Genomic DNA, 14,010 nt, shown 5'->3' on the forward strand with positions numbered 1-14,010 from the left:
CTCCAGTGACTTTCCTCTTACAGAGATTTCCCTTTACATCCTCTTCTGTCCACAGGAGTCTCTTGCAGGTGGGGGAGGGAGTAAGGGAGTGTCCTCTTGGGGAGGGTACGGCGGGATGGCTTATGCCCTGCCGGTCTCCGTGGACCATTCCCGTAGCGGGGATGAGGACCCGGCGATCGGCAGGTCATATTGAGACCCCTAGGAGCCAACCCCAACCAGTTGGACGCCTGTCTTTGGCGACAGCTGGATGGGATATGACATTGATATTCAATGTAGGGGGGAGGGGGAGGGAGGGGATATTGGGAAGAAGGAATGTGTAGTTTAGTAATTTCTGTTTTTATGTTGTCAGTCGATTGGGTCAACACGGATAAAAATAAAAGAGTTAATTCCTCCATAGAAAAATATTGCCTATATCTGAGAAATGACTCCTTTAAAAATAATTAGTTATAATGTCAGAGGTCTAAACAACCCTAGCAAACGACATCAAATACTGCAAGAATTAAAAAGTTGGACAGCGAATGTCGTTTTTTTTGCAAGAAACCCACTTTAAACACTCCACCAAGGTAGGACTGAATACTATTGGTTTCCCAGTATGGATGCATGGTTACTCCTCGGACAAGAGATCTAGAGGAGTGGCCATAGGTTTTGATAGGAACACCCCATTTACTTTAAAAGCGATGGAGTCAGATCCAGAGGGGAGATTTTTGTTTGTAAAAGGTTACCTATTTAATAAGGAATACACGCTGGTAAACATTTATTGCCCTAATGCTCATCCTAGTTTATTTTTAAGAAATGTATTGAAAAGGCTAGAGAACTTTAGGGAGGGAAAAGTGATCATGGCGGGGGACTTAAACTTTGTGTTCGATCCATGTTTGGATACCCAACCCATCTCTCTCCGATCAGAGGGTAAACATCTAAGGTCAGTTAAACAAAAACTATATCAGCAGCACCTGGTAGATGCCTGGAGAGTCCTGTACCCAAAAGGGAAGGACTTTACATACTTCTCCCAGGTGCATTCTTCCTATTCAAGAATAGATTATATTTTTTTAGACCATTTGTTATTAGAGGGATTGAAAAAGGCAGAGGTGAAGTCGATCACCCTCTCTGATCATGCACCGGTCATAATCAGCCTAGAGCTGGAAGATGTACCGGAAAGGCAAGGATCTTGGAGGCTGGACGAAACACTTCTGGATAATCAGAGTATAGCAGAGGATTTGGGAAAGGAAATTAATTTCTTTTTTATAGAGAACAACATAGAGAACATTGCTCCATCTGTTTTATGGGAAGCACATAAGGTCTTTATGAGGGGGAGATTGATTGCAGAGGGAGCAAAGAGGAAAAAAATCTGGACAGCACAAAAACAACAACTATTACAGGATATTCAGGATTTAGAACAGAAACATAAAAAAATAAATGATAAAGACGTACTGATTAAGCTGCTGGAAAAAAGGGAAGCCCTGAGAGATATGTTACAATTAGAGACTAAACGTATTTTTAATAAAATGGCTAAAAAACAGTATAAATGGGGCATAAAAACCGGGGAAAATGCTGGCAGGACAGATTAAACCCAGGAGAAAACCAAATTATATAGCTAAGATTAAAAACAAATTGGGGGAAATTAAACATTCCACCAGAGATATCAGTAAGATTTTTATGGAATACTATCAACAACTATATAAAGTAAATGACGTACAGGATCCAGGGGATATCCAAGATAGAAAAGATAAAATAAACAAATATTTAAGGGGAATTAAGTTACCAGAGATAACTGAGGATGACTCAAAAGGATTAGATAAAAATATTACTAGAGAAGAAATAGAGCTGGCCATAAAAAACAGCAGATTGGGAAAAAGCCCCGGCCCTGATGGTTACACATCTTTATATTATAGGAAATTTGTTGATATCCTGTGCCCACATTTTCACCGATATATGAATTCAATAGGGGAAGGACAGAAAATACGGGGAGAAGCCCTTGGTGCCTATATATCCCTCTTAGCAAAAGATGGAAAAGACCCCACAATGTGCTCTAGTTTTAGGCCAATATCTTTAATCAACGAAGATATGAAAATCTATGCGAGGATATTGGCCGAAAGACTAAAACCCTTTATGCCAGATCTTATAGAGGAAGATCAAGCAGGCTTTGTACCGGGTAGAGAGACTCGAGACAATATCTTAAAAACTGTTCTCTTAATACACAAAGCCAAAAAAAGCAGAAGACCAGCCTTGTTTCTATCAATAGATGCCGAGAAGGCCTTTGATAGACTAGACTGGGATTTTATGCTACAGACATTATAGAAATATGGTTTAGGCCCACAAATGTTTAAATGGATAGGGGCCCTATATTCTATTCCAACGGCGCAAATTCAAGTTAATGGGACCCTATCTGAAAGCTTTAGGCTTTTTAATGGGACGCGACAGGGCTGCCCATTGTCCCCCCTGCTCTTTGTGTTGTCCTTGGAACCATTTCTGACTTCGATAAGAACTAATCAAGAGATTCAAGGTATAGAGGTGGGGGGACAAGAATACAAAATATCGGCTTTTGCAGATGATATCATAGTATATCTAAGAAATCCTATACAAACTCTCCCAAAAACCTTGGAGGAAGTGGGAAAATACAGCTTAGTATCAAATCTAAAAGTGAATATGGATAAGACAGAAATCTTGAATATTTCGGTACCAACAAATCACAGTAGGGACCTTCAGAGAATGTACCCATTCAAGTGGAAGACAAAGGGGTTGAAGTATCTAGGGGTGTTACTATCAAAATCAAATACAGATTTATATCAAGATAATTATATATCCCTGCTGAATAATATTAATAGTGAACTCAAAGGATACCCTGCCCATAGACTATCATGGTTCGGGCGAATAAATGTAGTCAAAATGATGATCCTCCCAAGGGCCCTATATATTTTTCAGAGTTTACCAATAGATATTCCTGGGACCTTCTTTAAAACATTACGATCAGTAATACAGAGATTTGTATGGAATAACAAAAAAAATCGTATTGCTTTTCGGATACTAACAAAGACTAAAGAAAAGGGGGGGGTCTTTTTCCCCGATTTTGAAAAATATTACGAGGCAGCGATTTTAAGGCGAGCTGTAGATTGGGCATATGCTTCCCAGGGGAAAAAAAATAAAAAATGGGTAGATTTGGAAGAAAAAACCTCTAAAGTAGTGTTGGGGCAGATTCTCTGGATCCCAAGGCAGTTTAGAGGGTTGACGGAACCAATGGCATCAATTACTTCGGTAGTATTTACCACCTGGGATAAACTAGCCAAAGGTTCACAGCTACAACAAAATAGTCCCTTAATGCCCTTAACAGGAAACAACTACTTTCCTCCGGGGAAGGACAACAAATTATATCTAAAATGGACTACAGCACCTTATTTAAGATTGAGGGATGTAATGTCCTTTGCTCACTAAATGAACTCCGTGAAATATATGGGCCCTCCCCTTGGGAGGTCTGGAGATATAAACAACTGCAACATTTTGTAGGTTCCCTTCCTAGACCACTCCGGGGGATTGGTGAATTAAATGTATGGGAAAAATTAGTGGACCAAACAGACACAGGGGGTTACGGAATTTCAACCATCTATAAGCTTCTGATAATACAACAAGAAGTTGGAGCTATATGCCCAACAAGAAGCTGGGAAAGGGAATTAAACCAAATATTACCAGAAAATATGAGAAATAAAGTTGTAGATTATGTACATTCAACATCAATAAATACCCGGATAAAAGAAATGAATTTTAAATTATTAGTTAAGTGGTATTATGTTCCAGCAAAACTACATAAGATAAACCCCCAGGTCTCACCCTTGTGTTGGAGGGAGTGTGGGGAGGTGGGAACCCATGCCCATATCTGGTGGCAGTGCCCTAAAATCCAACAATACTGGAAACAAATATTAGAATTAATAAAAGAGATTAGTAAAGTAGAGATTATTTTGGAGCCCTGGCAGTGTTTGTTCCATGCAACAACCATACCCAGGAAAAAATATAAAACATCAATCGTGCCTATTTTACTAAATATAACAAAATTACTGATTCCGAAAAAATGGAAGGAAAAACAGGCCCCGTCAATACAAGAATGGTTAAGGGAAGTAGAAAAAATTAGAAATATGGAGGAAGACCAGTACTGGGAAATAAACCAGAGAGAAGCAGGGATCTGGAGAGGCTGGGTGGACTTTAAGCAATCCCAGCTCTATCAAGATCTTATGAGCAGGGAAGATAGGATGTAGGTATGCCTGAGGGTTTAGTACCTCTGGAGAGAGAGGGAGGTCACCCCCTAAAGGGTTTTTTTCTCTTTTGTCTTTCCCTCCCCCCCCCCCCCCCTTTTTTTTTTTTTTTTTTTCACGAGTGGATTTGAAGGGGAGAAATGTTAGTTAAATTTTCCCCCTTAAGAGGAAGGGAAAGGAAGAGGAAATGAAAATAAATGGATTTAGTCACTGGGAATAAATATAAAGTTAAACACATAAAGATATTTTGATAGGTATCACGAAAGGGAGAAGAGGATAAAGATACATGTAGTATTTAATTCCTCCCCCCTCCCTCCCCCTTTTTTTTTTTTTTTTTTTTTCACAGAGATTTAATAAGGAATTAAATAATGATTTGACACTGAACAGGAAAAGGGAAGTGGGTATGTTGGGAGTCATGGGTTTTTTTTTTTTTTTTCTTCACAGAGATTTAATAAGGAATTAAATAATGATTTGACACTGAACAGGAAAAGGGAAGTGGGTAGGGTGGGAGTCGTGGGTTTTTTTTTTTTTTTTGCACGAGTGGATTTAAAGGGGAGAAATGTTAATGAATTTTTCCCCCTTAAGAGGAAGGGAAAGGAAGAGAAAATAAAAATAAATGGATTTAGTCACTGGGAACAAATATAAAGTAAAACACATAAAGATATTTTGATAGGTATCACGAAAGGGAGAAGAGGATAAAGATACACGTAGTATTTAATTCCTCCCCCCTCCCCCCCCCCCCCTTTTTTTTTTTTTTCTCACAAGAGATTTAATAAGGAATTAAATATGGTTTTAACACTTAATGGGAATAGGAAAGGGGGTGTGGTGGGGGTTAATAAAACCCCCCCCCTTTTTTTTTTTTTTTTTGGAGGGAGATGGAGGGAAAGCATAAGAGAAGAGGGAGGATAAAGGAGAGGGAGAAAGATAAAAAGGTGTAAGATAGACCCAAATCGAGAATGTTGTCTTTAATGTTGTAATGTATATTTAAGTCATGTTGAGTGTATTTAAAGATGAATTTTTTGTACACGTTTAACATAAATGTAATATAATGTGAATTGTGTATGTTTTAAAAAAAAAATTTGAAATAAAAACAAATAGATACACAGGACATAAAGTAAGGTGATTCTCCCCAATGGGACACAGATGGTTAAAAAAATGCAGAAGTTTTAACCTTCCCAAACACCTTTGCATATGGACCTCCGGGTGATTGGACTGTATTTTACAACGTTCATGAAACAACAGCTACATTTGTTTACCTGCAAGACTTCTGGGTCCAGGCGTAGAATATGGCCAGGATTTTGTGGTGTCACCCGGCGAAAAACAATACCAGGATATTGAGGTGTCACCCGGCGTAGAATAACGTTAGGATTTTGAGCTGGAGGTTCGTTTCTCTGAATACGTTCTAGATATTCCTGCAAAATGAAAAATTGTATGTTGTACAGCAATCCGTATTCATATAAGACAGGCATACGTTTTGTCACACTGTTGGGGCCCAGGCTGTGGCCAGTAGGAATAAAAAGAAGTAAGACGTTAGGCTCTCTAGTCATAGAGCTGAGCAAGGATGGGGGATAACTAGAACGTTTGGTTGTTTTATTTAAAAAAAGAGAAAAGAGGTGGAAAACATTTAGGAGAGTTTAACCGCTTGCCGACTGCCTAACACAGATATACGTAGGCAGAATGGCACGGGCAGGCAAAGCCAATGCTGTATCTTGGCCTAGGCCAACAAGGCCCAGGCCTAGGGCAGCACTTTGTAGGGGGGCAGCACGGACAGTGTCTCTGCCGGCTTGCGCTACACTGTTAGGCAAATTAGTTTAACGCCCCCATAAATCGGCCGCACTGCTTCCAGTATGTGGGCGGTTGGCATTCTGCAACTGTGGGGGGGGGTATGGCGTTGCTTACATTTTTTTTACCATTCCTGTCCCGTTGCAGAGATTTCCCTTCACTTCCTGTCCCATAGCCAAACCGGAAGTGAGAGGAAATCTATGCAAATTCAGGGAATCCATTGCCCCCCCCCACAGGCCAAAAGAACTAGTGTCCCCACTTGAAAATTTCAGGGTGGGTCTTAAACCGCAAGGGGTGTGGCCTTGGCAGGAAGGGGTGGGTCACATTTAAATTAGGGGGTGCACAAGTTTAGTCAGGCCTAGGGCAGCACAAAACCTAAATACATCCCTGGGCAAAGCAATGTATATATATGTTGCTTTAAATCCTGTCCCCTAGCGGGCGCCCGTGACCGTACCCGTGGATGACCACTTATGAACACTGGTTTAGAGATAATATATAATTTGTAGTATATATTTTCTATATTTTCTTTTTATTGTCATGTTTAATCATTTTTTTGACACTTTTTCACGTGGTGATTTAGTTTATATTATTTACATGTTTTAGATATGTTTATGGGATTTATGAACACAGCGCTACAAATTTTTCATTTACATTTTTGCATATATACCAGAAATAAATGAACAATGTTACAGTAGAGACAATACTTTTCCAGTGACCTTATTCCTACAGAAGTTTCTTCTTACTTCCTCTTGTGTCTATGGGACATAAAGTAAGCTAAATCTCCCCAATGGAACACAGATGATTAAAAAAAGCAGAGGTTTTAATCTTCCTAAACAGTTTTTTATATGGACATCCGAGCGATTGGACTGTATTTTGCAACGTTTATGAAACCACAGCTACATTTGCTCACCTGTGAGACCTCTGAGTCCAGGCTTTGAGCATTGCCAGGGTATTGACCATTGTTCTCAGATGAAGGTAAGTTTTCCTGAACCTTAATACGTTTTAGATAGTCCTGCAAAATAAAAATCTATTTTAAATGTCAAAATGTATGTTGTATAGCAATCCGTATTCAAATAAGACTAGCATACTTTGTATTAGGCTGTTGAGCGGCCAGGCTGTGGCCAGTTGGGGTAAAAAGAAGTAAGGGCCCTTTCACACCGGCGGACCATAGGTTCGTATTTCATCCATCCGTTTTCAGATGAAATACAGACATACATGTATCCCTATGGGATTGCGGATGTCAGCGGATGAACATCCGCTGACATTCGATCTCATCAGTCCCCTCTATGGTCCGTTTCTGCAGACGGAAGAAAATCCTATTTTTCCATCCGTCTGCAGATCGGATCGGATGAAGACGGACAGACGGTCCGTGTTAATCCGATTCCCCCATAGAGGAGAGCAGAGATCTGACAGGGCAGACCCTGTCATCTGCTGGCTCAGCGGGGATCAACGGAGTGATCCCCGCTGAGCAAGCGGATGATAAAGGTACAGATCCTGACGGGATCCGTACATGTGAAAGGGCCCTAGGACAAAAAAGGTCTTGATCAGTTTAGGCCAATATGTATTCTGCTACATATTTTTGGTCAAAAAGATCCCAATAAGCGTATATTGATTGGTTTGCGCAAAAGTTATAGCGTCTACAAACTACGGGATAGATTTAGGGACTTTTATTTATTTATTTATTTTTACACTAGTAATGGCGACAATCTGCGATTTTTTAGCAGGATTTTTAGCGGACAAATCTGACCCTAAGTGAAAATTTTTAGTGACCGGTGACACCAATACAGTAATCAGCGCTATAAAAATGCACTGATCACTGTAAAAAAATGCACTGGCAGTGGAAGGGGTTAACACTACAGGCGATAACCCCGGTATCCTCTTCTTCAGCGGGCAGTCTGCTTCAAGATAAAAGTGGTTTCTGTGGCGGATTCGCCGCACGATCACTTTTAGAGGGACACCCCCCCCTCCTGACGCTTTTCGGTGCCCGGCTGCTGGCAGCGGCAGAGGTGATCGCGTCCTGTCCCTGGCTTGGCATGGAGACAAGTGAGGGGAAGATGGCCCCCACCCGTCTCCATATTATTGCATGGCGGAAGCGATGTCAAAACGTCACTTCTGCCAGGGACTTTTTTTTTCAAATGACATTTTTTTTTTTTTAACCACTTCAGATCCGTAGGACCGTAGGACATCATTCAGATATCGCTGTCTTCAGCTGGCGATTCTGTGCACCAGAAGAACGATCAAAGCGGCGGTTCCGCCGCTCGATCGTTCTTCTAGGCAGCGTGAGGGGACGTCCCCCCTCCCGCCGCCATCCGGTGCTTCTCCGGGCTCTCCCGTGCCATCGGGGGCCCGGAGAGCGAATCGGCCGGCGCTCGTTGGTGAACCATAGAGATGACTGGTGACCAGACGGTCACAGTCATCTCTATGACCGTCGGAGGGCCGGGCGCGACGTTATGACGTCACGCCTGGTACCCAGAAGTAAACAAAGCCGCTATCGCGGCTGTCGGCATGTAATCGGTGAAATTTTTTTCACCGATTTCATGCTTGTAAGCCTGTAGGAGAGATGTGGGGTCTTATTGACCCCACATCTCTCCATAAAGAGGACCTGTCACACTGATTCCTATTACAAGGGATGTTTACATTCCTTGTAATAGGAATAAAAGTGATCAAAAAAAAAAAAATGACAAAAAAGTGTAAAAATAAAAAAAATGAAGTAAAAAAAAAAAAAAAAATTAAAAAAAAAAAAATTTAAAACGCCCCTGTCTCGGTCGCTCGCGTGCAGAAGCGAACGCACATGCAAGTCCCGCCCACATATGTAAACACCGTTCAAACCCCACATGTGAGGTATCATCGCGTGCGTTAAAGCGTGTGCAACAATTCTAGCACTAGACCTACTCTGTAACTCAAAAATAGTAACCTGTAAAAAAAATTTAAGCGTTGCCTATGGAGATTTTTAAGAACCGAAGTTTGGCGCCATTCCATGAGTGTGCGCAATTTTAAAGCGTGACATGTTAGGTATCTATTTACTCGGCGTAACATCGTCTTTGACATTATACAAAAAAATTGGGCTAACTTTAATGTTTTGGTATTTTTTAATTCATGAAACTGTTTTTTTCCCTAAAAAAAGGCGTTTGAAAAATTATTGCGCAAATACCATGTGAGAAAAAAAGTTGCAATGACCGCCATTTTATTCCCTAGGGTGTCTGCTAAAAAAAAATATATAATGTTTGGGGGTTCTGATTAATTTTCTAGCAAAAAAATTGTGATTTTTACATGAAGGAGAGAAGTGCCAAAATAGGCCCGGTAACGAAGTGGTTAATATTGCATTTTCGTGTAAATATGAGATCTGAGGTCTTTTTGACCCCAGATCTCATATTTAGGAGTTCCTGTCATGCCCTTTTTCTATTACAAGGGATGTTTACATTTTTTTTTTCTTTAAAACAGTGTAACATTTTTAAATAAAAGGTAAAATAAATGAGAATATATATATTTTTTTTAAACACGCCCTGTCCCGTCAAGCTCGCGTACAGAAACGAACACATACGTGAGTAGCGCCCGCATATTAAAATCGTGAAGTATCACCGCGATCATTAGAGCGAGACAAATAATTCTAGCCCTGTAACTCAAAACATGCAACCTGTAGAATTTTTTAAACAAAGCCTATGGAGGTTTTTAAAGGTAAAAGTTTGGATCTACAGCAACTGCACTTCCAAGTGCACTGTCAGCGCACTTTCAAGTGCACTTGTAGTGCAAAGTAGATTTGGCTTTAGTAAATAACCCCTTTTAAGTCTTTTTAGATAGTCCTGTAAAAAAAAATCAATGTTCCTGGAATATTAAATAATTAGTTTTTATACTTTATTTTTCCCTGTTTGCCCTCTGTGACCGGATCATTCTGACTTTTGCCATTGAATCCATTATTATAAGTTGAATGTTGGCTTTTCCGAATCCTAAACCTTTCTAGATAGTGCCGAAAATGAAAATGTTTAGAATGTAAATGTCAAAGATCTTTCTTATTTCATATGGATCCCTGGGTCCAGTCATTGAAAAACACAAGATTCTGTAGATTTTGTCTGTCCTTAATCATATAATACTCAACCCATGTATCTGATATCTGTCCTCACTGGTATAGGTAGAGCTCTTTTTTAGAACAATCTTCTGAGCTGGTCGAATTCGTTTTTGAGGGAGTTTATTCCACATTTTCACAGCTCTTAGGGCCAGATCCTCAAAAGGGATACGCCGGCGTATCTACTGATACGCCGTCGTATCCCTGTTTCTATCTTTGGAACTGATCCACAGAATCAGTTTCCAAGAGATAGACAGAAGATCCGGCAGGTGTAATAGTTTTACACTGCCGGATCTTAAGATGCAGTACCGCGACCGCCGCTGGGGGCATTCATCGTCGAAATTACGCGTCGGGTATGCTAATGAGGAGTTACGTCGATCCTCAAAGCTTTTTCGCGTTCGCTACATCGCCGCTACGTTAGTTTCCCGTCGCTTAGTTACACTTTTGTAAACCAGCCCTAATTTTACACAGCAGGCGTAATGCTGTGTAAAGTATGGCCGTCTTTCCCGCGTCGAATTTTTAAATTTTACGTCGATTGCGTAAGCCGTACAGGAATACGGAACTACGCTACGCGCCGATCAAAAAATTACGTCACGTCGCGCAAAGCACGTCGGGAAAATTGCGTCACAAGCATGCGCAGTACGTCCGGCGCGGGAGCGCGCCTAATTTAAATGGGACTCGCCCCATTAGATTAGGAACGCCTTGCGCCGGACGGATTTGAGTTACACCGCCGCAAATTTCCAGGTAAGTGTGTTGTGGATCGATACCTAACTTTGCGGCAGTGTAACTTAAATCGGTTAAATTACGTTGCGCTGCTGGGCTGTGGATCTGGCCCTTAGACCCTTTTCACACTGAGGAGTTTTTCAGGCGGTACGGTACAGCGCTAAAAATAGCGCTGCTATACCGCCTGAAAAACTTCTGCACTGCATACTCAATGTGAAAGCCTGAGGGCTTTCACACTGAGGCGATGCGCTGGCGGGAGAGAAAAACATCTCCTGCCAGCAGCATCTTTGGAGCAGTGAGAGGAGCGGCGTGTATTCCGCTCCTTCACCGGTCCTTCCCATTTAAAACAATGGGAAACCGCGGTAATACCGCCCGCAATGCGCCTCTGCAGAGGCGCATTGTGGGCAGTATTAACCCTTTATCAGCCGCTAGCGGGGGTTAATACCGCACCGCCATCGGCCGAATCCCGCGGCAAATCCGACGGTACAGCGCCGATATTTTTAGCGGCGCTATACCGCCACCGCGCCTCCCGCCCCAGTGTGAAAGGTGCCTTACTGTGAAGAAGCCTTTCTGTATGTCAAGGTTAAATCTCTTTTCCTCCAGACTTAAGGCCCGGATTCACACTCGTGTGGTGCGAATTTCAGCTCTCTTATCTCTGCGGAGACATAAGAGAACTGTTCAGCAGATCATCTTTGTTTTAGCTGTGAATTTGGAGACCTGGGAGAGGAAAGGGGGAGGGGGGAAGTGTATTGAGGTGAATGAGAGAAATCCTGAAGAGAAATTAACACATCTGCAAATCAGATGCGTGCCCATAGAAGATAATGGGCCTGAATTCGCACCTGAGCCGCACCGCAATGCCTAGAAAACACACACGTTTTTGCGGCAATATGCAGTGCGAATGCATCGCACATATGTGAACCAGCCTCATTGAAATCAATGTATTTTATAATGTTATGCAAACTGAATGCGGTTTAAGCCGCAACCAATTCGTATAGGTGTGAACCCGGCGTAAAGAGTCCCCTTGACCTTTGTAATGACCTGAGTGTCAATAACTCTACACCAGGTTTACTACATGAACCATTAACTACATGAAAATGTGTATTTACACATTTATAACCATGTAGACTGGGAATAATTCATAAGTAAAGGAAACATATTAATTAATATGCAAATACAAACATTAGCCACCAGTATAAAAATAAAAACAACAGTAATGAAGTTCACTAAAATATACTGTTACTTTTTTGCCAATAAAAGTAACAATGGAATTTCGATTTTAAAAACTCTGATATACATAGGCATTTTATCTATGTTTTAGATTTTTTTGTTATTATTAAAATTTTACAAATGAGACTCACAAAAATTGGAAAGCACTCCTGAAACTGAAAGTTCCTGCATTAAAATTATTAAAAGTATATTTATACAAGTAAAAAAAAAAAAAAAACGACTAAAGAATAAAAACACTACAAAACATACAATATATACACCCAAGCCCATAAAAACATAAAAAAACAAAACCCATGATAACGCAATTTTAAATCACAATGGAATACCCACAGTAAACAGTATTCTCCCTCTGTTATACATACAACAGCAAAAATTGTTTCTGTAATAAAATAGATTACTATATGCTATATATTATATTTTTGTATTCAATGCTCTGTTTTTATCCTAAATTGTATTTATTTTTAGTTGTCCAAAATAATTTCTATACATTCACATACAAATCTTAAAAAAAAAAAAAAAAAAAAAGTACAATTATTAAAGTCTCTAAAGCTCTATATCCAATTTTAAATGTACCTCTTCAGGTGATTGGTTCTCTTGCCATAGAGGAGGGAGTGCAGTGACGGATAGAGCCCAGAATAACAACACAACTGGAAAACAACGCATTGTTCCCTTATTGGACTTGTAAAAAGAAGTGCGTCTGTCCAGATTGCCATCAATTTATATCACCTTTTCTCCTAATTCCAAGGAAATTTAGAACCGCAAAGAAACAGATAAAACCATATTTTTCTGGAGAATATAGGTGTTGCTGACAGCTTCCTGCAAATTACATACGATAAGGTAGAGTTGCGGAACAGACCAGGGGATTGAGAAAAAGACTTGCAAAAGTAAAACGGTCACCCAGGTGTTATAAACTGAAATAAAGACTGCTTCTAGAGCACTTATTGACAAGAACAAATAAGTAAAGATGGCCATGCACTAAAAAACATCTTTATCTTAGCCTACAGCAGGGGTCAGCAACCCTTTTCCACTTAAGGGCTGGGTTCAATGTATGTGAATGCATGGAGGGCCGCATTTACCTGCTAATAAATGAAGATAATAATAATCTTAACATAGTAATAATTGACACCTCTGGACTCCTTTACATTACACAGGCCCCACACCTCTGGACCCCTTTACATTACATAGCCCCGTATCTCTGGACCCCTTTAAATTACACAGCCATGCACCTCTGGTTCCCTTTACATTACACAGCCCCCTGCACCTCTGGACCCCTTTACATTATACAGCCCCCACACCTCTGGACCCCTTTACATTACATAGCCCTGCACCTCTGGACCCCTTTACATTACACAGCCATGCACCTCTGGTTTCCTTTACATTACACAGCCCCCTGCACCTCTCAACCCCTTTACATTATACAGCCCCCACACCTCTGGTTCCCTTTACATTACACAGCCCCCTGCACCTCTGGACCCCTTTATATTACACAGCCCCCACACCTCTGGACCCCCTTAAATTGCACAGCCCCCGCACCTCTGGGCCCCTTTACTTTACACAGCTCCACACCTCTTGTTCCTTTTACATTACACAGCCCCTGTACCTCTGGACCCCTGTATATTACACAGCCTCCCTGCAGATTACACAGCCCCCTGCACATAAAACAATCTGGCCGTATTTTGGGGCAGTCTGGCGGCATTCTAGGGGCAAACTGGTGGCAATTGATGGGCACAGTGGAGACAATGGCATAGCACAGTGGCTGCGTTTGGCATGGCACAGTGGCGACAAATGATTGGCACAGTGGCGACAATGGCATGGCACAGTGGCTGCGTTTGGCATGGCACAGTGGCGACAATTGATGGGCACAGTGGCGACAATGGCATGGCACAGTGGCTGCGTTTGGCATGGCACAGTGGTGACAATTGATGGGCACAGTGGCGACAATGGCATGGCACAGTGGCGAAAATTATTGGCATGGCACAG

At 41.3% G+C, this 14,010-nt stretch overlaps 1 protein-coding gene across 2 annotated transcripts in view; it reads right to left on the minus strand.

Moving 5' to 3' along the window:
* Nucleotides 1-12,822, minus strand: part of LOC120929039 — a 35,976-nt gene extending 23,154 nt beyond the window's left edge. Inside the window, exons 1-3 of one of the 2 annotated variants that reach the window (XM_040340223.1) lie at nucleotides 12,604-12,822; nucleotides 6,931-7,032; nucleotides 5,495-5,650 (exon numbers count right to left, since the gene is read on the minus strand). In XM_040340223.1, coding sequence (XP_040196157.1) covers nucleotides 5,495-5,650; nucleotides 6,931-7,032; nucleotides 12,604-12,693 — 348 coding nt within the window. In that variant the 5' untranslated portion in view covers nucleotides 12,694-12,822. The remainder of the gene's footprint in view (nucleotides 1-5,494; nucleotides 5,651-6,930; nucleotides 7,033-12,603) is intronic. The other variant, XM_040340224.1, reaches the window with a different exon arrangement.
* Between the last annotated feature and the right edge of the window lie 1,188 nt (nucleotides 12,823-14,010).

The sequence above is a fragment of the Rana temporaria genome, chromosome 2 (genome assembly GCF_905171775.1).
Source record: "Rana temporaria chromosome 2, aRanTem1.1, whole genome shotgun sequence".
Lineage (NCBI taxonomy): Eukaryota > Metazoa > Chordata > Amphibia > Anura > Ranidae > Rana > Rana temporaria.